The sequence below is a fragment of the Hemiscyllium ocellatum genome, chromosome 18, assembly GCF_020745735.1.
Source record: "Hemiscyllium ocellatum isolate sHemOce1 chromosome 18, sHemOce1.pat.X.cur, whole genome shotgun sequence".
Taxonomy (NCBI): domain Eukaryota; kingdom Metazoa; phylum Chordata; class Chondrichthyes; order Orectolobiformes; family Hemiscylliidae; genus Hemiscyllium; species Hemiscyllium ocellatum.
In genome coordinates this window covers 78,994,516-79,020,174 of record NC_083418.1, presented here as the reverse complement: position 1 = coordinate 79,020,174, position 25,659 = coordinate 78,994,516, and the positions used below count along the sequence as shown (strand labels likewise).

The following is a 25,659-nucleotide window of genomic DNA, read 5'->3' as shown; positions in this document are numbered from 1 at the left end:
TGGGGTCAGCTCCAATGATACTCAAGCTCAACAGTATCCAGGACGTAGCTGCCCACTTGATCAGCACCAGATCCGCATTCACTCCCTCCACTACTGACGCTCAGGAGCAGCAGTGTCTACTATCTACAAAGATGGCCTGCAGAAACTCACCAAAGATCCTCAGACAGCACTTGCCAAACCCATAACTATTGCCATCTAGAAGGGCCAGGGCAACAGAGATATGGGAACATCATCGTCTTCAATTTCCTAGAACTCTTCCCTAAATTACAATGTGTCTCTACCTCAACCAAATGGATAGCAGCAGCTCAAGGTCAACTTGGGATAGGCAATAAATGATGGGCCAGGCAGAAACATCCATATCCCAGGAATGAATTTTTTTTAAAAAATGCTCAATTATCAGTGTTCAATTATCGAGAGTCTGATCTGTAGATCTTTTATTTGGATAAAGTTCCCATTTCCAATATGCATGGCATTATTTTTTTCTTGTTTTTTAAGAGCAAAAGAAACAGGAACAGGAGGAGGCCATTCTGCCCCCTTCAGCCTGCTCCACCACTCAATAGGGTCATGGCTGCTCAAGATTCCTCATGTCCACTTTCCTGTCCTTTCCCCTTAACCTTCAATTTCCCCCTCAAATCAAAAACTATCTACCTCAGCCTTAAATATACACAAGGGCCTTCTCTGTAGCAAAGAGTTCCAAAGATTCAACACTCAGAAAAAAATCCTCCTCATTTTGTCTTAAATTGGTGCCCCTTTATTCGGGGACTATGCCTTCTGGTCTAGACTCACCCATGAGGGGAAATATCCTCTCAGCATTGACCCTATCAAGAGTGTGGTGCTGGAAAAGCACAGCAGGTCAGGTGGCATCCGAGGAGCAGGAGAATCAACATTTTGGGCATAAGCCCTTCGTCAGCAATGGTGCTAGAAGGCTCGGGGTGGAGAAATAAATGAAAGGGGAGTGAGGCTGAGAGTGGGGGAAAGGTAGCTGAGAGTGCAGGAGGTGGATAGAGGTGGGGGTGAAGGTGATAGGTCAGAGAGGAGGGTGGAGTGGATAAGTGGGAAGGATGATTGATAGATGGGGTAGGTCATGAGGACAGTGCTGAGCTGGAAGGTTGGAACTGGAGTGGGGGGAGAAGAAGGAAATGAGGAAACTGGTGAAATCCACATTGATGCCCTGGGGTTTCAGAGTTCCCAGGCAGAAGATGAGACGTTCTTCCTCCAGGCGTCCAGTGGTAAGGGAGTAGCGGTAGAGTAGGCCCAGGACCTGCATGTCTTCAGCAGAGTGGGAAGGGGAGTTGAAGTGTTCGACCATGGGGTGGTGAGGTTGATTGGTGTGGGTGTCCTGGAGATGTTCTGTGAAGGCGCACTGCAAGTAGGCATCCTGTCTCCCCAATGTAAAGGGGACCACATCAGGAGCACTGGATACAGTAAACGACGTGTGGAAGTGCAGGTGAAACTTTGATGGATGTGGAAGGCTCCTTTGGGGCCTTCGATGGAGGTGAGGGAGGAGGTGTGGGCACAGGTTTTGCAATTTCTGCGGTGGCAGGAGAAGGTGCCAGGATGGGAGGGTGGGTTGTTGGGGGAGGGTGGACCTGACGAGGTAGTCACGGAGGGAATGGTCTTTATGGAAAATGGATAGGGCTGGGGAGGGAAATATATCCCTGGTGGTGGGGTCCGTTTGTAGGTGGCAGAAACGGCAGAAGATGATACAATGTATGCAGAGGCTGGTGGGGTGGAAGGTGAGGAGAGGGGTGGGGAGGGGGTCCTGTCCCAGTTGCAGTTGGAGGGTTGGGTTTGACGGTGGAGGTACAGGAAGTGGATGCGATGCGCTGGAGGGGATCAACCACCACATGGGCGAGGAAATTGCGGTCTTTAAAGAAGGATGCCATCTGGTCTGTTCTGTGGTGGAACTGGTCCTGCTGGGAGCAGATGCAGTGGAATTGGGAATAAGGGAAAGCAATTTTGCAAGAGGCAGGATGGAAGGTGGTGTAATCCAGGTAGATGTGGGAGTCGGCGGGTTTGCAAAGAAATGTCAGTGTTGAGTCGGTCACCATTGATGGAGATGGAGGGGCCCAGGAAAGGGGAGAGAGGTGTCAGAGATGGTTCAGGTGAATTTAAGATCAAAGAGGAATGTGTTGTTGAAGTTGATGAACTGTTCAACCTCCTTGCAGGAGCATGAGGTGGTGCAGATGCAGTCACCAATGTAACAGAGGAAAAGGTAGGGAGCAGTGCCGCTGTAACTGCGTAAGGTGGATTAGTTGATTTACCCTATCAAGCCCCCACTTAAAGAATCCTGTATGTTTCAGTGAGATCACCTCTCATTCTCTAAACTGCATTAGTTAACAAACTCAAGAAAGCAGAGTTATATCAGCACATTTTAAAATGTAAAGTATATTGGGTCTGGCAGAAAGGTATCCAGAAGGAAGGCAAAGCCACCTTAAATTAACTTTACATAACCAGCTGGGGAATGGGGCAAGAGGCCACAATGCCAGAGTAGATATAAATGGGAGTCACTTCATCCCTCCTCAACCACATCATTGACAGTTTGGAGTACCCCATCTAGAACCATGAGAACCTGAGAAACCTCACCCAGGGATCTGGTTATACATCATTGTAGATTCTGCAATTTCTTGGATTATGGATCAATGTTAGAAAGTACAACAACTGTGAACTGGAATATTGCAGATATATTTTCCCAAAGATGTGGTAAAACATTAAAGCAGGAATAAATTTATTCATGCATTGGGGCAGCATGATGGCTCAATGGTTAGAATTGCTGCCTCACAGCGCCAGGGTTCAATTCCCGCCTCAGGCAACTGCCTGTGTGGAGTTTGCACATTCTCCGTGTGTCTGTGTGGGTTTCCTCCCACAGTCCAAAGCTGTGCAGGTCAGGTGAATTGGCTTGCTAAATTGCCCGTAGTGTTGGGTGGATTAGTCGGGGTAAACATAGGAGGGGTGGGTTTCTCTTCGGAGGGTCGGTGCGGAGTCGTTGGGCCAAAGGACCTGTTTCTATACTGCATCAATCTAATCTAAAAAAAAACAGTATCTTCAAATGAAGAGCAAAATACTGCACTTCCAATTTGTACATGTAAAGTGCTGGAGTAGAATTATAACCAGGACAGAGGTTCCATTTTAAAAAACACTCCTGATGTCTGGTGGTCCTAAATAATAGTTTTCAGAGTCGAGGTGCTGTAGTGTACTAAAAGCTACCTTGGCCTAAAATCGGACAAATTTTCCTGTAAATTAGTTTTAAAATCCAGCAACTTAAAGAATGCCTTGAATTCCCTCAAATGTCCATCCAAAGCTCAGACGTTAACATCACAAAAAAAAGGAAGTGAGTCAACTCAGTCTGACATTCATTTGGTAGCCTTTTGGTCAAGCTTGCCAAATAATCTAACCCCAGACCCACCCTATACATCACCCCAATAAATGTTTTCCCCTTCAATTGAGTAACAGCTTAGTACACTTACCAAATCATTAGTCACCCCTCCTATGTTTATCCCTCCTATGTTTACCAAAGGGCAGTGCAGAAGCAATTTGCATTTGTGGATCTTAGCGTCAGAGAAACCCGACTCTGGAGATCAAGGACAACAGATTTTCTCCTCTAGGGACCTGCTACCTTCTTTTAAGAAAAAGGAACCCACGATTGTTTCATGATAACCATTAACATCATATTTAAAATTCAATTGCGTTTAAATTACAGAGCAATGAGAGTGAGATTTGAACTTGGATTTTTGGATTTGCTGCTCTATCTGCAGACTGTATAATCTCTCCACCCTGCCTCTATTCCTGATGAAGGGATTTTGCCCAAAACAATTTTCCTGCTCCTCGGATGCTGCCTGACCTGCTGTGCTTTTCCAGCACCACTTTAACCCAGAATCTGGTTTCCAGCATCTGCAGTCATTGTTTTTACTTGTATAGATTATACATCAAGTATTTATCCTGCCCTTTTGAATGTTACTATCAAATCAATTTATTACCCTATCACAGAATACTTCACATAACTCAGATTAGGGAAAGTATTTGAAAGCTATTTAAAACAGAAGAGAGATTAGTGGAGATTGGCCATTTGACCAACTTGCAACAGGCCTTGAAATACAAAGCATTTAAATATATACCTTCCTTTCCCATCAGTTTTATAAACCCACAACTGTATTGGTCTTTCATCTTTAAGATGTGCCTTCCAGTTATGGGGCTTTCTACCATAGAAAACTATTCCTCATCTACTCTATACCTTCTCCATTTTGAAGGTGTCTGCGCCAAATCTTCCTTAAACCTTCACCAATCCAAGGAAAGCAGAGACAACCTTCTACACTTGGTGTGCCTCAGCCCTGGGAAATCACCACAGAATCCGAAACAGGCAATAACCAAATATGGCACGCTCTGGTAAAAAATTTCAGATTCACTCCTCTGAAGAAATTCATCTGTCTTAAATTGAATGACTCCTTACTTTGATTAGATCTTCTGGCCTTAGACTACCCCATAAAAAGGAGAAAATGTTTCAGTATTTATCCTGACAAACACCCCCTCCCTTTCCTTCTCCTCGGCCCTCATGAATTATCTATGTTTCATGAAGGTCAGCACTCATTCTAACCTCAAGTAAAAGCCCAATCTACTCCACCTTTACTCATAAGAGTCCTGACATCAGCCAAATGAACCTTGTCTGGAGTGCCTCCAATGGCAGTAAACCTCCCCTTATACAGAGGAACCTCAATGATCTGAAGGACACAGTGGGGAGTATTTTGTTCAGTTAATCGAAGGCCAGATAACCGTTTAGCCAAGATTGGGACCTTGCTGGATAATCTGATTTTCAGATAATCATGGAACATTACAGCGCAGTACAGACCCTTCGGCCCTCAATGCTGCACCGACCATCATACCAATCTGAAGCCCATCTAACCTACACTAGCCCACGTACGTCCAATGACGACTTAAAATGTGCTTAAAGTTGGAGAATCTACTACTGTTAATCAAATGCTGGAAAATTGAGACTCCTGTATGGGGAAACCAGAACTGTTCACAGTATTCTAGCTGTTGTCCGATTTGCACCAGATCTAGTTTAAGCAAACCTTCCTACCTTCATTGTCCATTGGCTTTAAAGAGGCAAATTGACATCTTACTGGCTAATAAAAAGATGCATAGGATAGTTGTTTGTGGTTTATACAAAAGGACCCCTAAAATCCATTCTGCAACTTTTCACAATTTTAGAATCTATGTCATTTTACTATTAAACTCTTTATACATTCCCTGACCACCCACAAAAAAGGGTAGGAACTCCTTAAGCTTAAGGGACAGAAATCAGTCAAGACCTAACATCTGACCCCAAATTGCTGCTGCCGTCTTTTTCTTCGAAGTTTGTTTGGAGGATGTGGACATCATTGATTAGGCCAGCACTAAACTGCTATAGCGAGGCAATTAAGGATGGGCAATAAAGAGTTAACCACATAACCTTGGCTTACTAGTGAGTCCATATCCAGAGTAGATAAGAACAGCAGTTTCCTCCCTTAGAAAAGAACATAAGTGTCACAAAATTCATCTGGTTCACTAATCAGTGGTTACACCATATTGGCTAGGGTCTGTTCACGCATTGAAACAACAAACTGATGAACCAAAAATCAGCCAAGGCCCAGACCGTGGCTTGAACCAGATCAGTTGAGGATGACAGGGTACAGGAAGGAGGTAAGCCTAAAAAAGGTGTCCTTGGAGGGAGGCTATAGTGGGGAGATACCAGTGCTCAGAAGAGCTGAGAACCAATAGAAACAGAACACCACACAGTTTGGGAAGAGACGGATAAGAATCAAAAGAATTTCAGTGTGCCATCAGCAACTCCTCCAGACACCAACCTTCAGAAATTCCTGAAGGGCTTATGCCCAAAATGTCGATGCTCCTGCTCCTCTGATGCTGCATTTTTCCAGCACATTTTTCAACTCTGGTACTCCAGCATCTGCAGTCCTCACTTTCTCCTAGTGAAAAGTCTGTCTGTTTTACCTGAACCAAAGGGAGTGGGTTAATTGAACCAGACTTGACTTTTGATTATGCTAAGCTAACTGCTGTTGGTGGCAGTAACCAGGGAACACCTATCATTAGGCCAATGCTCCTGCCTAGATATATACTCAATGCAAATTTAACCATCTGCAGCACTGGTATTCAAACCCAAGTCAGGGTACTGGCTAGGTGTTCTGACTATTAGTTCTGTGATATTACCACAACACCATTATGTCCCACTAAATTACAGCATGGTAAAAAGGTAACTCTATTTGCCACCAGTTCTACCCTCCCCCCATTCTGCATCAGTCCTTGACCATGTTAAATGGGTTTGCATTTACTGGGAGCTTCCATGAAGCCAGAGCTGGCCGGTGAAGGAATTTAGTCTCATCACCATCTAAAAATACTTACCTGTTTCATTTCACACCCATTTGCCCAGCGATTTAAGCAGATACCATTACGTGGAAGGGTGGGACAAATACCTTTCCCAGTAATCCACAGTCACTGCACCAAAGCCATTTGATAAATCAAACACTTTACAGTCACATTTAGACAAAATAGCTCTTTATTTTACATTTAAAAACTCATTCTGCCACAGGCCAAGCTTCATAAACAATTGACTGACAAAACTTTAATAAAGTATCTTTCAGGTAGAAGCTAACAGACAGGTTCTGGGATAGTGCAGAATATATTGACTGACCATCTGCGAGTAACAAACCAGTTAGAGTGTTTAAGATGCAAGTTTTTTTTTAAATTAAAAAAGGTGAGCACCAGAAAATCTAGATCTGTAAAAAAGTGAATTACACAATAAAAAATGTGGACAGTTTTAATTCAATTTTCTAGGTGTATATATAGGTTTATAAATATTTACTGTACCACAATTTTCACCAATCTTGCAGCAAACATCTGGAAAAAGAAGTCAGTATTAAAAATCAAGGTGAAGAATTAAATTTTAAAAATGAAATCCCAGTTGAATATACACAGTGTTTATATACAAAGCATGTGGTATTTTACAAGACACTTCTGGTCCATTAAGTGCTGCTGACATCTTCAAAAGTTATTTCCTGTTTTTGTGCACTGAGGAAAATTGCAGAGTCAGAATTGGTCCATTTGAGAGGAATGGTCAAGTCCATTTTCAGGCTCATTTACAGCAAAACCTGGATGAGCAGTCAACTTGTCGGTCAAGCATTTGGATACAATCCTGACATGACTAAATGGGCCCTCTTGGTAGATGAAGATGTGGATGTTGTCGCAGTCTCTCCAACAAATCCTCTTCAGTTGGTTCCTCAAGATCATCTCTAAAATTAAAAAGAACAGAGACAGACAGTCTGAAGATATTATGGCTAAAGAACACAAGCATCTCAAATGTAGAAATTCTCAATGGATGTGAATGGATCTTTTCTGTGCAAAACAAAAGGGTAGTTAGGAAAAGACAGTTGAAGAATCAGGGTGACAAAGCAAAATTAATCTGTATCTTTTTAATTACACAGTACATTTATTTTACTCATAACACCCGTCAATTTAAATTAAAATTTGCTAGTGCTGAGTTAAGAAGTTGAATACCAGAACCTTCCAGGTATAGGTTTCCAGGACCCATGTGGTCTAGTGACCATGAGGATAGCCATCGTCTGGTTTAACTGAAAGGGTCACTGGTGGTAAAGTATATAGTTTATTCCATGTGCACAGGTATATACAATGTAAACCACATTGTATCAAATGGTGTCAGGAGGACTAGGTCTGCAGTGTGAATCCTCCCATTTTTGTGATTTTAGTAGTCGTGCTTATAGCATTCAGTATTAACCCTTTCAAACGCATTAACAACTGCACGTGCACACATGGGAGCTTCCACTAAAATACAAACAAAATTGCAAAGTCTGGTAAAGCAGTAGCCTCATTTCTCTTCCCTCTCATTTTGAAGGAAACACATGAAACAAATAATTTAGCTTAAACATCAAAAATGTAAGCCCAAGAAAAGGACCCCTGGTTGACCAACTCAGCTACATCTGTTCATGAAAAACTACATTGTTCAAAATTCCATCGTGGTTGTAGGGTTGTGATGTAATCAAAGTGAAAACTTCCGCTAAGAATTCAGAATTTTGGGAAAAAGCACTTAACCCTGACCCAGGTTAGGTAATAATGGTCTGACATTGGAATTGCATGTCTTGGTAACCTAACAGAATGCTTTTTAAAAAAAAAACACTAACCTATATTGCTATTTTCGAGATCACAGGCTGTTCAATAGGCTATATATTACCAATGATGGCTTAAATAGTACAAGTCACTGCTGTAAAGCAGGAAACACTAGTGGGTGCAGCAAGCTCCAAGTGACAGCAATGTAATGAATAGCCAGCGAGACGTGTATGAAAGGCATAAATATTGACCACAAACTAGTGATACATTGTCCTGTTGCTTTTCTTTGAAATAGTTCAGTGGGATCTATCCCATTGAAGGCAGTTGAACATTTTTCAAATGTCAACACCCCTGACAGTCCAACACTCCTTCAGTACTACACTGGAGCATTAACCTTCATTTTTGTGCACAAGTCCCAGAGCAGACTTTGAACCCAGAACAATATCTCAGACAGCAGAGATGCTACTCATTGAGCCATACACCTAATTTTGAAAACCTTTAAAAGATGTCAATGGGTAGAAATGCATCCTGGGAACTGCACTGGTGAACAACCAAAGCATCTTTGCTCAGAGTAAACTGCTCTTCTCCCAGAAATCCCAGGGTGGTGGTGCTGGGAGTGCCACATTTCCTAAAAAAAAAAGTGCTGTTTTAAACTGATTTAGTTTCAGAACAGAATGAGATGAGGAGCTTCAAGGATAACTAATGCCAAGGATGCAAAGCTTGTGTGAAGAAAATCCATGTAGACAGAACCACAGAGCTAAAGACAAAAAGGTACTATTTTCTCCTCGCTGGAGGTGGGATGGGGAAATAATTGGCTACACTAGCCTTATGGGAGAGAAGATCCATAGGTAACTTCTGTGATCACCCTCCCAATTAAAGTCCTTAAATGTTCATTAATAGCTATGCAACAGCTTCAGCTCACCACCTAAATACGAGAAAAGTGCCCGGTTTCCTGATGAGAATATCATGGTGCTTGGGTCAATCTGGGAACAGACCTGTTTACTTTTGGGGTGGGAGCAGGGGTTTCAATCACCAGCCTTGCCACTAATCCCAAAGATATAGCCCTGGACTTTAGGACCCAGGGGCTGCTCACCTCTGATTGGTCAGCAGTTTCTGCCCACCCAGATTGATGAGCTCTCAAGCTGATTGACGAGCAAAGAACTCCCTGATTTTCTGTGCAACAGAGGGAGCTCCGGTTCGGATTTAAACAATACTGAAGTGGGGAGATACATGGTTGAGGGGGGGAAGACAAATTCTTTGGCAAGAGTCACTTTGGACAGGTTCCAAGAGAACAATGTCAACTTAAAAGGGATGGTAGAACCATGGGAGATTTGCAAAGCCAAAATAATCGAATTGCTTAAAAAAAACTTAGATCTGGCAGCATCTGTGGACAGAAAGCTTGCCAGATGTAGAGTTTCTCTGACATGTTTTGGTTTGTTTCAGATCTCCAACACAGACATAGACAGTCCTTTGTTTTATTCAGAGGAGATTTGCAGTTGCTTTGAATGGTTATAGGATGGTCTTTTTGTTAAATTGCCTTAATATTTAATGCTTTTAAACTTTGTTACAGCAAGATGTTTAAAACATGAACCTTGTGCAGCTCCTTAATTCAAACAATAGGTGTATAAATTTCTTTGAAATTTGCTGGCATTTATGAGCAATATAACAGCTTCAACACCGTTCCAGTTCATAAAGGATCAACATTTGTAAAGTCTACAGGATTGTTGACAATTTAGCCAAATAAGGACGTCAGTGCATACATGGGGGATTCTACTTTAGATTTCTTATCAATTTTTTGCTTTAATGCATTCCTTAAAATGACATTGACAGTTAATCTAGCTCACTGCCAGACCTATCCTCCCGCAGGTGTTTTTTAAATCAGGATAATGTTGTATGATGATTCAGACACATACCCCCTCCACATTATCCTCAATCACACGACCTATTTAAAGCATTTAGCTTTTGACCGTTGAAGCCAAAATCAGTAATTAAGCATTTTGCTTTAGTTTTAATCAAAAGTATTATTTGGTCTGAGACAAAATCTTGCCGTAGGGATTCTTAGATGGATTGGTCAAGATTAGCAATGCTCTATCACAACTGGATAGGACTCTCCATCCTTCTCCACAGTCCCAGCCTTATTTAAGTCATCTCAGCAACAATTGCCATTGGCCATGTCTTTGTAGTGTTAATCAGATACAAATGGCCAATGTTGCTAATCATTGGAGTTGTTATATAGGCCAATGTCATTGTCAATAGGTCAAGGAACCCAAAGGGTCTTTCTGGTGAAAGTGTACCAAGGTCAGTAGTTCCCTGCAATTAGCAAAACAAGCAAAGTAACCATGTTAAACATACATGGGTATGGTGACTGCTTTAATCAATCATTCATTACTCCATAGTGGATTTAGATGTGCAGATGCTGGTTGGAGTGAGGCAGACAAAGTCAGAAGAAGTCACAACAGCAGGTTACAGTCCAATAAGTGTCTTCACCTGAAGCAGCAGCAGCACTCTGAAAGCTTGTGATTTTAAATAAACCTGTTGGATTATAACCTGGTGTCATGTGTCTTCTAACTTGGGACTAAATCAAAGAATTGGGCCTTTTTAAAAAAAAACAAAGTGAAAGAGCAAGTGATATCTCGAGTTTTTAATAATTCACTCCAGTGACAACACCCAACCATACAAGTCAGTAGGGAAACTCACCTGAACATATCCTGCACACTCATCTGGTATTCTGACTCCTGATCAGAGAAGGATGGGTGATAAGTCCGATCCCATTTATGGATAAAGTTCTGCAATTATTTGAAGCAAAAACAAAATCAAAAACCTGTATCAGTTTCCAGGTCTCATGCCACATTTAGTAGTACATGGGAACAATGAGGCCCACATTGGGATAATCCCATATCTCTTCCTTCAGGTCACTGCAGGAGGTGGTAAAAAAGACTTAAAACAACCAAATGCCTGGAACTCCTTTCCGGTATTCATGGAACACAGAGGAGAGAGAAAGTGAGAAAGACGACAAGAAGAAAACAAATGCAAAAATGTCAATGATAATACATACTTAAAAGGCTGAAGAGTACACAGAGGCAAACTTATGTGCCATTAAAAATCCTGAGCTACAACAACAATTTATTCAAAAAGTCTTTTTATTCAAAAACTGGTATTCATTTCCACTCAAGGAGTGCATTCCTTTTTAATTGAAAACTTTAAAATATAAAAAAACCAAACTGCTACAACAAGCACTTCGTGAACAAGAGATTATGCAGTCACCAGCTTTTTTGTATTTACTTGGGAATTGCTAAAGCCTCTGCAGACATACCTCCAGAATCAGAGCCACAAAGAGGTTCACCCAAATGACAGAGGACACCAGCCACCAAGCTACAAAATAAAGTTTGGACCACCTGCAAGATCAAAAAAAGACTGGTTTTAGAAATTAAACAACGCCATCTATAATTAAACATGGCTTACAAAATAGAGTCTTAAAGACAGCAATTAGTACATAAACAAAGAAAATGTTCACATTAAAAAAGTTGAGACTAATTGGTAAATTCGATTGCTTCACAGCAATTGGCTCTTGGTGCTGACTGGAGACAAAAGGAACTATGTGCAATTCCACAAGTTACTGACCAAGGCCATGTGACTCATCCTCATGCTAGCTTCCCACTGAAGATTCCAATTTCTCTACATTCTTTCCCCCCCAACTTTTAAACGTTATGCATCTCCATAAAGCTTTTAAGTACAAATCCTGTTAAAACATCACTAACAACTTGGTAATAGTCACTTGTTGAAAGTGTAACATCATCCAGCACATGAATAGAAATACTTCTAGATCACATCTACTTATGTTGGACAAGCCTGAAGTTCAACTGATTAAATTTACGCAGGACATTGCTATTGAACCTCCAAAAGTAAAAATTACAATAACTTGCAAGAAAACCACTGGCAATAATTTGTACAGGTGATAAAGCAAAGCAATTCTGAAGAATCATATTTGATGCAAAAGTTAGTTCAATACACCACAAATTCAAAGCATGGAAAGGGTATTACAAGAACGCAGAAGAGATGGGAAACTCAGTTATAAGGACTGACAGAAGTTGGGACTGTTCTCCTTAGAGAGAAGGCAGCTAAGACAGATCGGATAGAGGTTTCCAAAATCCTTCTGAAAAAGGAGCAAGGAGAGAGGGCACAGAGGGTGAAAGTGATCTGCAAAACAAGCAAAGAGTGATACTCATTCACTTCTACTTGAACCATCGCTTCAGTTTTGTTTCAAACACTAGCACATCCTGATAAACAAAGCCTTCTCAAATTTGAGATTTAGATTTGTCATGGTCTGTTTATCATTTCCCACATTAACACATTTCTTGCCTCATCTGTACTGATTTTAGATTAGATTCCCAAGTGTGGAAACAGACCCTTTGGCCAAACAAGTCCACACCAACCCTCCGAAGAGCAGCCCATCCAGAACCATTTCCCTCGGACTAATGCACCTAATACTACGGGCAATTTAGCATGGCCAATTCACCTGACCTGCACAACTTGGGAGTGTGGGAGGAAGCTGCAGCACCCAGAGGAAACCCACACAGACGAGGAGAATGTGTAAACTCCAGAGGCTGGAATTGAACTTGGGACCCTGGTACTGTGAGGCAGCAGTGCTAACCACTGAGCCACCGGAGAGATTTACTGCATCTTTCCCAAATGTGGCCCCTTGCCCTACTATTTCAATATAAAATTCCCAACCTCCCAGTTGTGGTTCACTAAATCATGGCAAAGTACACAGACTACTGTTACAGAATTAATGAGTGCAAAAATCTAAAAGTTAAATTATGCACCTCACAACAGAAAGCAGAACCATGTTCGGGCAGATTGTGGTAAGGTCACTGGGCTAATAATTCAGTAGTCATGTTCTTGGGACACTGATTTAAATCTCACCAGAGCAACTGGCAGAATTTAAACTCCATTCAGCATTCAATTAATTGTTCAGAGTGTAAACATATAAGGAACAAACAAAGCTTCTGTAAATAGGAGAGAGAAAAGATAAGCAAATACAAAATAGGCTGTCAATCATAAATGGAGGCAATAGTGAGGGAAATAAAGATGGCAGAATTGAACACATTTGTCCTCTTGTGAAGACAGTCATTTCCTCAACTTAAGGAAACGAAGGGTCTAGGGAGCGTGAGGAATTGAATAAAATTAGTATTAGTTAAAGATAAACTAGAAAAGTTAGGCTGACAGTCTGATAATCTAAAACCCAAGAGTACCAAGAAAACAGCCCTGGAAATAGTACTGAAGTTAAAAATCAACACCGGGTTATAGTCCAACAGGTTTAATTAGAAGCACTAGCTTTCGGAGCGCTGTTCCTTCATCAGGTGGTTGTGGATGAAGGAGTGGCGCTCTGAAAGCTAGTGCTTCCAATTAAACCTGTTGGACTGTAACCTGGTGTGGTGTGATTTTTAAAATTTAGTACACCCCAGTCCAACACCAGCATCTCCAAATCTGGAAATAGTAGACATACCGCCAGTCATCTTCCAAATTTCCAAGGACTTCAGACAAGTTCGCACAAATTGGAGGGTGACAAACATGACCCCATTGTTTTCTCTTGTTAAATAAAGACTTACAGACCAAATAAAAATAAAACTGACTGGGTACTGTAAATCAAACAAATTGCTGGAAAAAGCTCAGCAGATCTGGCAACATCTGTGAAGAGAGTTAATGTTTCAGGACTAGTGACTGGCTGGTGTCTAGTTCTGACGAAAGTCACTGGTTCCAAAACTTGAACTGATTTCTCTTCAGATGCTGTCAGATCTGTTGAGCTTTTCCCAGAATTACAAAGCCTAACTGGTTGAAGCGTAGGTAGACAGAACTAGTGAAGGTGGCATTTAGCATGCTTGCCTTTATTGGTCAGTGCATAGAGTATAGAGTTGGAGATCATACAGCAGTTGTACAGAAAGTTGGTTAGACCACTTTGGGAATACTGTGCTTCATTCTGGTGTCCCCACTATAGAAACAATTAAGGATACAAATAAAAATTTACAAAAGGATGTTGCCAGGATTGGAGGGTTTGAGCTGTAAGGAGGGGCTGAATTGGTCGGGAATATTTGCCCAGGAAGGTCAGAGGCTGAGGGGTGACATTATAGAGATTTATAAAATCACGACAGGCACTGATGGGTGAATAGCCAAGATCTTTCTCAGAATAAGGGATTTCAAAACTAGAGGGCTTAGGTTTAAAGTGTGGAGAGGGAAGATTTTCAAAAAAAAAAAGGGAGCCAAACAGCAACGTTTTTCATGCAGTGGGTGGGGCAGGTATGGAGCGATCTGTCAGAGGAAGGGAGGTTGGTTCTAGACAACATTTAAAAGGCATCCAAATGGGTATAGGAATTGGAAGTGTTTAACTAGTACTGTAGATAAGGCACAACTAGTAGATATGGTGTATTTGGATTGAGAAGGCATCACATTTTTTAAGTGAGGCTAGTCGACAAAATTAAAGCAAACAGGATTGGAGCTAACATTCTAGCATGAAAGGAAAATTGGTTGATAGATGGCAAATATATAAGTTTTGTGACCACACAAAACTGGGTAAGATTAAGAGGATGCAAGGAGTTAGGAGCCTGAATAAATACATGGCAGATGTTGTACATGGATAAAATGCAAAATCGTACACGTGAATTTCAGAAAGACATTACATAAAATGGCAATATGTTAGGAAACATGTACTCACGTACTCTAGCCAATGAAAAATAAACAGGCAGATGTTGCAAGCAACTAGGAAGGTAAAATGTACACTGGCCTTCATTGCAAGATTTGAGCTCAGAAGTAGGGATATTTTATTGCAATTATACAGGGCGTGAGTGAGACCACACCTAGGTGTACCGCATGCAATTTGGTCTCCCGGCCTAAGAAAGGATGTAGAGGGAGTGCAGCAGAGGTTCATTAGATCGATACTGGGAATGGCATGATTGTCTTGAGCAGAGTCTGGTTTAACTGGACCCATAATCACCAGAGTTTAGAAAAACAAAAAGGAGAACACATTTCCACTGACTGGAGTCTCCCATCAGGGGTCATGGTCTCAGGATTTAGACCAAGGTGAGGAACCATTTCTTCACTCAGTGTGGTCTACCTTTTGAACTCACTACCAAGAAGGTTGAATCAGCTAGGTCAGAGTATATTCAAGGACTGTATATTAAAGGCATTAAGGAATGCCGTGACAAAGTGAACATATGGAAAATGACAAAAGGATCGTTTATCAGATTAAGTTGCAAAACAATTTCAAAAGATGCTAGGTCTGCTCCTAATTTTTAGGTTTCTAAATCTCAAACAGAACTAGCCTCAGTAATGGTGACAACAAAACCATTGGTCCATTGCTTTAAGAATACATTTTTGTTCATTCATGCCCATATCTAGTCCAGCTTAAATGCAACTCCAGGCTCACAGCAATTTACCCCCCAAGTATCCACAAGTAAACCACTTAGCTCAGGGAAAATCATAGGTGGCCAATAATTACTAGTCTGGCCTGTGGAAAAAAGATGTATGCATCGTACAGGATGTCAGTTTGATTCCAAATAAACTTGGTGGAATTAGTCAACTGCCATAAGACATAGGAGTGGAAGCAAGGCCATTCAGCCCATCGAGTCCACTCCGCCATTCAATCATGGCTGATGGGCATTTCAACTCCACTTACCTGCACTCTCCCCGTAGCCCTTAATTCCTTGTGACATCAAGAATTTATCAATCTCTGCCTTGAAGACATTTAGCATCCCAGACTCCACTGCACACTGCGGCAATGAATTCCACAGGCCCACCACTCTGACTGAAGAAATGTCTCCGCATTTCTGTTCTGAATGCACCCCCTCTAATTCTAAGGCTGTGTCCACAGGTCCTAGTCTCCTCGCCTAACAAAATTTCCTAGCATCCACCCTTTCCAAGCCATGTATTATCTGGTAAGTTTCTATTAAGTCTTCCCTTAATCTTCTAAGAATCAATGAATACAATCCCAGGATCCTCATATGTTAGACCAAGCATTCCAGGGATCATCCGTGTGAATCTCTGCTGGACACACTCCAGTGCCAGTATGTCCTTCCTGAGGTGTCGGGACCAAAACTGGACACAGTACTCCAAATGGGGTCTAACCAGAGCTTTACAAAGTCTCATACCACAACGGTGCTTTTATATCCCACTGCCACATTGAGTAATCTCAATCTACAGTGAAGTTCAGTTTCCTTGCACAAATTAGTCATGGATGTTTGCTAATGCTTAGATTGTACACTAGATGGTGCTTCTTGATTAAGTAAATTCTAGATGGCCCAGAGGGGGAAGACAAGAGGGAAAAAAAGAGAAACAAGATCAATAGAAAGTAGAGTCGCAGGTAGATAGGCTAGTAAAGGTGGTGTTTAGTCAGAGTATTGAGTACAGAAGTTGGGAGGTCATGTTGCGGCTGTACAGGACATTGGTTAGGCCACTGTTGAAAAAATTGCGTGCAATTCTGGTCTCCTTCCTATCGGAAAGATGTTGTGAAACTTGAAAAGGTTCAGAAAAGATTTACAAGGATGTTGCCAGGGTTGGAGGATCTGAGCTACAGGGAGAGGCTGACCAGGCTGGGGCTGTTTTCCCTGTAGCGTCGGAGGCTAAGGGGTGACCTTATAGAGGTTTACAAAATCATCTGGGGTGTGGATAGGGTAAATAGGCAAAGTCTATAAAGGAAAGTCCTGAACTAGAGGGCATGGGTTTAGGGTGAGGAGGGAAAGATAACAGAGACCTAAGGGGCAACTTTTTCACACCAAGGGTGGTAAGCGTATGGAATGAGCTGCCAGAGGAAGTGGTGGAGACTAGTACAATTGCAACATTTAAGAGGCATTTGGATGGGTATAATGAATAGGAAGGGTTTGGAGGGATATGGGCCGGGTGCTGGCAGGTGGGACTAGATTGGGTTGGGATATCTGGTCGGCATGAGCAGGTTGGACCAAAGGGTCTGTTTCCATGCTGTACATTTCTAATGACTCATTGCTTAAGAGCCCCTCAGGAGCAAAATATAAGCAGTGCAGATAATGAGAAAAGTTGCAATAACAACGCACTAAAAGCAAAGATTTGTTAAGCTATACATATTGGAACACTAATGGCAGACGGTGAAAAGAAACATACCAACTCCATGTTGGTGCTGTCCCTTTGTTTCAGATGCCAAAATGCTAAACTCAATTTCCAGGTAAATACTGGTTGATGTCATTATCACCTCATTGAACACAAAACCACAATATTGGTGGAGCCTCATGAACGTATATAGTGTCTGACTAATAGTTAAAAAGTCAAACCAATTTATCAAACCAGGATCCATTCTTGGATCAGACTTGCTCAATGTTACCATCACCTAAAACATGTGCAGGATGCAAGGCAGAACAACATTTGGCAGGTGTAGAGAAATTGCCATGGAAAAGGCAGTTAGGTGATGACTGAAAGTTAACTGACCAGAGTTAACTTGTTCATTTAAATTTAAACTGAATCAGCGCGCCCTTCAGTATAAAATGGTGCTCCCTTTCACGTTTGTGGTGTTCTTATGAACTATTATGAAAAAGTCCAAGGTAAAAGTCTCCAACAAAATGATGTTTTTCATCAGCCATTTAAAAAAAAAGACATCATATTCGAGACTATTTCTTCTCATGGGGAAATAGAGAATAAAAAGGGGACTTTTTATACAAGTGTTCAGTAGGGGGCAGTAAATGAAAACACTCACCAAAAAGTCAAAAATTGAGAATGTTTCCTTCTGAACAGGAGATATGTAAATCAAAGTCCAAAACTGTTAGCTTTGTTGGCAACAATAAGGTGCATGGTGCAAGATGGGTAAAGGGAACGTGGAGATAGGTAATAACATGAGTACCTGCATGGAGCACACCAGCAAATGGGGCATAATGAGGGGCAAAGTTGCACATTTGGAAAGGAGAGGAAAAAAAAAACAAACATTTAAAAAGGCCAGAAGCTGCAAAAAGCTACAACACAAAATAAGAAACTTGGGCATAAGACAGAAAGCTAGCATGGGTGCAAGTAAGTAATCAGGAAGGCTCATGAAATGTTGCCCTTTGTTTCAAGGAGGAGAAAGTGAGGACTGCAGATGCTGGAGATCAGAGCTGAAAAAGTGTTGCTGGAAAAACGCAGGTCAGGCAGCATCCAAGGAACAGGTGAATCGATGTTTCGGGCACGAGCCCTTCAGGAATGAGGAAAGGGTGTCCAGCAGGCCAAGATAAAAGGTAGAGAGGAGGGACTTGGGGGAGGGGCATTGGAAAGGCGATTGGAAGGAGGTCAAGGTGAGGGTGATAGGTGGGGGAGGGAAGAGGTCAGGTCAGGAAGAAGATTGCAGATTAGGAAGGCGGTGCTGAGTTCAAGGGATTTGACTGAGACAAGGTTGGGGGGGGGGGGGGGGGGGGGGGGGGGGGGGGGGGGGGGGAAAATGAGGAAACTGGAGAAATCTGAGTTCATCCCTTGTGGTTGGAGGGTTCCTAGGCGGAAGATGAGGTGATCTTCCTCCAGAGCTATGGTCTGGTGCTTGAGTCGTCCAAGGACCTGCATGTCCTTGGTGGAGTGGGAGGGGGAGTTGAAGTGTTGAGCCATGGGGTGGTTGGGTTGGTTGGTCCGGGTGTCCCAGAGGTGTTCTCTGAAACGTTCTGCAAGTAGGCTGCCTGTCTCCCCAATAGAGAGGAGGCCACATCGGGTGCAGCAGATGCAATAGATGGTGTGTGTGGAGGTGCAGGTGAATTTGTGGCGGATATGGAAGGATCCCTTGGGGCCTTGGTGGTGGTGGTGGGGGGGCGAAGAGCGAGGAGAGGCAGGAAAAAAAAGAGATGGGCGCAAGTTTTCCATTTCTTGCAGTTGCAGGGGAAGGTGCCGGGAGTGGAGGTTGGGTTGGTGGTGGTGTTTCAAGGAGACAGTTCAGAGAAGATTTATTAGTATGGAGGGATGGTCTTATGATCAAAGACAAGTAGATTGGGACTCTACCCACTGGAGTTTACAAGAATGAGGTGCAAACTCATCGGAATTCCCATATTTTTCAAAGAGGTTTGACAGGGTAAATGCTGAGGGGATGTTTCCCCCCTCATGGAAGAGTCTCAGAAAAGACGATATAGTCTAAGAATGAAGGAGCACCAATTTAAACACTAAAATGAGGTATTGCTTTTCAGAGTAGAGGTCTTTGGAACTCCACGTAGGGGCAGAGTCCTCAAGTACATTTAAGGCAATTATTGATCAAAAAGTTCTGTTGGGGAAATAGAGGGTTATGGGTAAAGGGCAGGAAAATGGAGGAGAGGAAAGTCAGATCAGCCACAACTCAATAGAGTGGTGGGGCAGGTGGAGGGGATGAATATCCTTCTCTTGCTCCTATGTTTTACTGTCTTGGTGCTTTTCTGTGAAGGCAGAAAAATAAAAATCAGTGTTGTGAAGTTAATAGGGCTGAAAATGTGTTGCTGGAAAAGCACAGGTCAGGCACCATCCAAGGAACAGGAGATTCGACATTTCGGGCATAAGCCCTTCTTCAGGAAGTTAATAGGGCTAACAAGTTTTCCATTTCTTCAAAACCAACTGTGGCTCAGCAAAAAAAAAAACAACAACAAAAAAATGCAATGTGTAACACTATTTTTGATAAAAACAAAATTTTCCATCCCAAAATCAATTAAGGTTTACTCACGGACTTGCATATCTTGAGAAAACATCCAGAAAAACCTGCCAGTTGTTCACCACCATTAGATCCCACAGAGTGACCAAAGCAGCCTACCATAAAGAAATACAGTTGTTAAATCTCCAAGTTTTCATGTTACGAGAAGGAGGAGATTTGCACGTATCAAAGAGGAAAATAATCACTTTGGCTGGACTTTATTCTTTTCACTCAGCCTCGAGGCTGGCATGCAAATTATACGCTGCAAGCATGTTGTAGTTATTTCTGGATCAATTTCCAGTATAGAATTCAGCAACTTACAGCAAAGTCATTAAAGTTGTTGGGCCAATAACCCAGCTGTTCATAGGTACCACACTGTTGTGTCATATTCTCAGGTGAAATGCTTGCATTCAGACTGTAAAGGCAAAAAGCACAGATACCAACAGCTTCAATTTCTGTACAAAGTATGGGTTTCGGTGCTGGTTCAATGACAGATATGTAGGCTGCATACCATAAGAGTAAAAAATGAGGTCCGCAGATGCTGGAGATCACAGCTGCAAATGTGTTGCTGGTCAAAGCACAGCAGGTTAGGCAGCATCTCAGGAATAGAGAATTCGACGTTTTGAGCATAAGCCCTTCATCAGGAATAAAGGGCTTATGCTCGAAACGTCGAATTCTCTATTCCTGAGATGCTGCCTAACCTGCTGTGCTTTGACCAGCAACACATTTGCATACCATAAGAAACTGGGACTGTATCAAACTACTGTACTTGTCTGCTTGACTATCCTGTGGCCAACCATGCATGCAAAATTCAATGCAGTGTCTAACCTTGAACGTGACGCTGCTATTGCCCAGCATTTACTCAGTAACCCTGACTGTGCCCTGTGTGTTTTCAGGGTTTAGGCGGATATAGTTTTAGGGCTAAGTCAAAAATTAAGGAGAGAAAGCAGGAACAAAAGACTGAGTTAAATGATTATCTATGATCCTATTGAAAGGCAGAGCAGATCTAATTTTCTAAGAATAACAATTCTGTAAAACCAATTTATGGACTCAGTTGAGCTCACACAGATTCATTTATTCTTACATAGCACCCTGTTGTGTGCAGACAAAACAAATGGTCTAGAAATTGCACCCTTTCCTCATTGATTGTCCTTGCAGCTTTTATATTCTCTAAAATCTCATGCTAAGATGCTATCCAATTTACCTGGTTGGAATTTAACCATCACACCAAGATAGTCAACAGTTCCTGCTAGTGCTTGGAGTTTGACATGCCATCTGTACCCTTGAATACTGTATTTTTAAAAAAATGACGTGTTCAGCCCTGATGAATGCAGGACCAAAAGTTGACTCAGTGTTCCTTTTCAGCAATGTCTAAATCCAGGATAACCAGAAACTGTATACTGGATAGCTGTTACTCAGCATGAAAACTGACCCTTTGGTCAATCAGTCCAAACTGACCATGTTCTCAAATTAAATTGCCCCACTTGCCTGCACTTGGTCCATTTCCCTCTAAAGCTTCCCTATTTGCCTTATCTATGCACCTCATGATTTTATAAATCTCCACATGGTCACCTGTGGAAAAAGAAAAGAGTCCCAGCCCATTTTTATAACAACCCTTCCATTCCCAGCAACATCCTGGGAAATTGTGCCTTTAACAACAAAATGTAAGATAGAGATAAAAAGGAGTCACTAATGCAGGTGACAATTTTAGGGAGAAAAAAAGTGTTCCAACTGTACAACTGAGTGCCAAAAGGGAGTTATACTGTACTCAAAATATTAACTGGTTTTCTCCAAAGATACTGCCACACCTCCTTACCATTTGTTTGTTTCAGATATCCAGGGTTCACAGTATTTTACAATTTTATTTATTAAAAAAATTGTAAAGGAGGTGCACATCTACACAAGTTAAACTTGTTTTCTCGGGTTCTACTTAATTTCTCCACTGTCTGATATTTCAGAAATCAAAAATTAAAAAGCTAAGTGTATCCTGAATTGTTTTTCCCCTCAATGCAGGAGAGGATATTGACAAAGAAAAAAAAACCACAAAACCAAAAAAAAAAGGTAAGCAGAGGGCTCCAAGGCTTAACGATACCATAGTACATCTAATAAGCCAGGGAAAACCCAGATGAGGGTTTTCTTGGTCCATGTTAGACTGTCTGCAACAGCAAGGACATTACAATAAGCCTCCGAATTCTGCAGAATTATGCAATAATTAGAAAGGGTCTCCACTCTTGTTCACTGATGTCAGGTGTAAGCATGTGTGAACAACCAGTCAATGAAACCAGGGTTGAAGTTCAGCAGTGAAGTACCCAGTGATCAAACTGCCACCTAAATGGTCACTGCACATAGGCAACAAATGGCCACACATGAGATGAGATATCAGGCTGCATTCAGTGTCAAAGCTAAACATTTTCATTTGAAACAAAAAAAAAGCTTAGCCCATTTTTCAAGCAGTAAACTCCATCCACCCCAGCAATTTAAGCAAAAAAGGTCAGAACAATTGGTCTCAAATCTCTCCAAAAAAGCTGCTAGACCAGAGTTTTTCCAGCACTGTCACATTGGCTTGGTAAGAAACCATATGCTTTGAGAAAATAAACAAATGGAAGCTAATATTCAATCATGTTAAATTCTAAGAGTTTATTCTAAAAGTGCTTCACATTTTCAGCTGTGCAAAACAATTTTGCTTTGAGATGGAGTGGCACTTAGTGTCTGAGTTAAGACAAGGCTGCCTGATCACGGCCCGCTGACAATAATTAATGGCAGTTTAACCAGAACTGCTAGTACAAGGTCAGACAGAGACTTCCATAGCCTACACGTGGAATAGGTCTTTTCCCCCTTCCAAGGGGCTCAAGGACACAGAAACGGAGACAGCTTAAAAAAAGAAATTAAACAAAATCCAGATCCACTTGAACTCCTGAATTGAAGAAAATCCACTTGACTGACAACAGTGGGTCAGTCTTAAAATTAGAGGTGAGACAATTCAAATTATGCTTGAAACATGGGCTCCATCTTCAGAATTGTCTACCCTATCAATTATGCATTTTCACCACAAACAGCTTGTCTGTGTCCTAACCACAAATCAGAAGACAGACTTTTGAAGAAATTTAGTTTAAATTGGACAGTTGATTAGAAATCTTTTCTGGTTTTTGCACAAAATTTAAGCATGTTACAGTAACGGTGATTTTCTGTTAGTGACAAAACTTAGTGTAAATGGCTTTTGTTCTCAGAATTCCTAGTGTGGAAACAGGCCATTTTGCCCAGTAAGTCCACACCGATCTCCTGAAGAGTAACCCACCCAATCTCATTCCACTACCCTATTACTCTACATTCCCCCTGACTAATGCACCTAAACTACACACCCCAGAGCTGGTGGGCAAATTTAGTGTGGCCAATTCACCTAATTTGCACATCTTTGGCCTGTGGGAAGAAACCCATGCAGACAGAACATGCAAGCTCCATACAATCGCCAGAGGCTGGAATCAAACACAGGTCCCTGGCGCTGAGAGGCAGCGGTGCTAACCACTGAGCCACCACACCATTCATTTTGAATATGAGCAGACAAGTGGGTCGCCTCGCTGGGTTTATTGGAGATTTTAAATTTTCTGATGCCTTGCGGCAAGTGAAGCATGATTATCAATGCTCTCTTCCCACAGAAAAGATGACAACATCCAGATTGCAACTTGCCTTGCATTTGTTGAATTCCAGGGAGCTGGGATTTTGTCTTTAAAAAATGCAACACCAGCAATTGCAAAAATATAATATGCCACCTGGAACAGAAGACAGAAAACAAAGTTAGCATTCAACTAGTCTAATTCCACTGGTCATTTTGCTAAATGATTTTCCATTATCAAATATTTATTAGAGGTGTTTTGTTAAGACAGCACAACTTGTGACAATGAGTTATACAAGGCATTCATGGTCAATCTGTATAAAAGTCCACTCCTGTCCAAGACATGACATACTCCAAAATGCAAAATAGGAGAATTTCAGAATTTTCTTTGGAGTCTGAAAACATGACATAACCTTTAAAATCAAGTGCAGTGGCAATACTAATTCACTGCAGGAGTAACAATAGAATAAAGATGAACCTGTGGATATAGTCTGGATTTACAAAGAGCATGCAAGAACAAAACAAAATAAAAAAGGTACTGCAAGTGCAAGGTAAAGCTCCTAAAGCCACGAGTCCATGCCTTTGGAAGTAGTACACTAGCAAGAAGAGAGAATTGAACAAGAGTTGTGATAGGCAGGACATTTTCAAGATGTCAACCTGTAACTAGTAGTGTTTTGCAGGGATCTCTGCTAGCACCACACTTCTTTACAAAATACACTGGATAAGGAAATTCATTAAAATCACCAAGTCTATGGATGACAAACAAACAGATGAGAAGGCAAACTGCAAAGATGACAGTCTGAGGGATGTAAACATGTCAAGTGGTCAAACATTTAGCAGATGGATGCTAAAGGGAAAAACATGGGGTTATGTACTTTGGCAAGAAGAACATTGGAGCTGAATATTACTGGAGAAAATGACTGCAGGAATCCTCCAACAGAGGAAGATTTGAATTCCTCACGTAGAAACTAAAGAGGTGAGCACCTAAATTTAGTAGGCAATAGGGAAGGTAAGTGGCATGCTAGCCCTTACTTCAGAAGGGAATGAAAAGTAAAAACATGGAGGTCTAGTGAAAATTATACAAAGTACCAGTTAGGCCACACCTGGAATACTGAACAGTTTTCAGTCTCTTATCTAGGGAAAGGCATACTGACATTGCAGTCAGTCCAGAGATGATTCATTAGGTTAATCCCAAATATACAGTTAGTTGGGCCCATGGGAATTTAGAAAAATAAAAAGGCAATTTTATTGTAACACAAAGATATTTAGGAAACATGACAGGATAGATGTAGGGAAAGTTTTAGTCTGCCACAAGGGAAGATAAAAGAGCATAATCTTAAAGTAAGGGGCAATTATTTAAGACAGAGGAGGAATTTCATGATGATCATGAATCAGTGGAATTCTTTAGTGATGAGGACTAGTGAGGCTGGTCATTAAGTACATTCAAGATGAAGATAGACAATTTTTTTTCCCCAGATTTAAAAACCATCAGTATTTATGCGGACAGTCAGGAAAGTGGAATCAAAGAGTCAGGCATGATCTCTATCACTGAATTGCAGGAGCAGACTCCTGTTGCTACAGCTTTACCTTTGCATCAGGTCAAATAACAGAACAACATCATTTAAACTCCAGGGTTTGGGGAAAAGTGCATCAACCAGTCAATTCGAGGTGTCGGAATAATGACCAACCCAGAGACTAAATCAGGAGTAGAGGTCAAAGACAGGCCCAGAGTTACTTAAATTAAAACAAGACATATGAATGAACCAAGTTTTTTTAAAATAAGGAAAGGGGGACTTTAAACGTCTTGGAAGATGTTCAAAGAAAACTCCTTTATTTTGAACCTGTAAGGACTAACTCCTATCTGGTGCCAGAAGTTATCCTGCATCTTGACAGCAAACTTAATTTATGCCACAAAAAGAGCTCAAGTGAAAGAGGCACAGGTTGAAATAAAGTTCCTCAATCTGATTATTTGTTCACATTGGATTTTCTCAGACATTAGGCTCAACAATTAATGGCAACATTTAATGTGTTCCCCACCACCCCCCCACAAACAGAATTGTTCTACTTACCACAAGAATTCCAGCAAAAGCTCGTAAATTCTTGATCAGATCAAACAGACTATTAGCAACCAAGGCCATTAACTGAAAAATGCAAACAGGAAGTATTAGTTGCAGTACAGATACAAAAGGCTATAGTCAGCTTTAAACAAGCTCCTCCGATTTCACATCCTGAAAAACAAAAACAGTCATCAGGAACCAACCTCAGCAATTCGTTCCTGCGAATTCTGACAGTAGAACTGATCATTTTTCAGTACATG

At 41.5% G+C, this 25,659-nt stretch overlaps 1 protein-coding gene across 6 annotated transcripts in view; it reads right to left on the bottom strand.

Moving 5' to 3' along the window:
- Window positions 1–6,548: 6,548 nt before the first annotated feature.
- Window positions 6,549–25,659, bottom strand: part of tpcn2 (two pore segment channel 2) — a 55,074-nt gene continuing 35,963 nt past the window's right edge. For 5 of the 6 annotated variants that reach the window (XM_060839122.1, XM_060839121.1, XM_060839124.1 and 2 more), the window contains 7 exons: window positions 25,412–25,483; window positions 23,417–23,499; window positions 20,054–20,147; window positions 19,766–19,848; window positions 11,426–11,507; window positions 10,810–10,898; window positions 6,549–7,280 (listed from right to left, as the gene is read on the bottom strand). In XM_060839122.1, the coding sequence (XP_060695105.1) occupies window positions 7,193–7,280; window positions 10,810–10,898; window positions 11,426–11,507; window positions 19,766–19,848; window positions 20,054–20,147; window positions 23,417–23,499; window positions 25,412–25,483 (591 nt within the window). In that variant the 3' untranslated portion in view covers window positions 6,549–7,192. Of the gene's footprint in view, window positions 7,281–10,809; window positions 10,899–11,425; window positions 11,508–19,765; window positions 19,849–20,053; window positions 20,148–23,416; window positions 23,500–25,411; window positions 25,484–25,659 lie in introns of those variants that run through there. The other variant, XR_009645670.1, reaches the window with a different exon arrangement.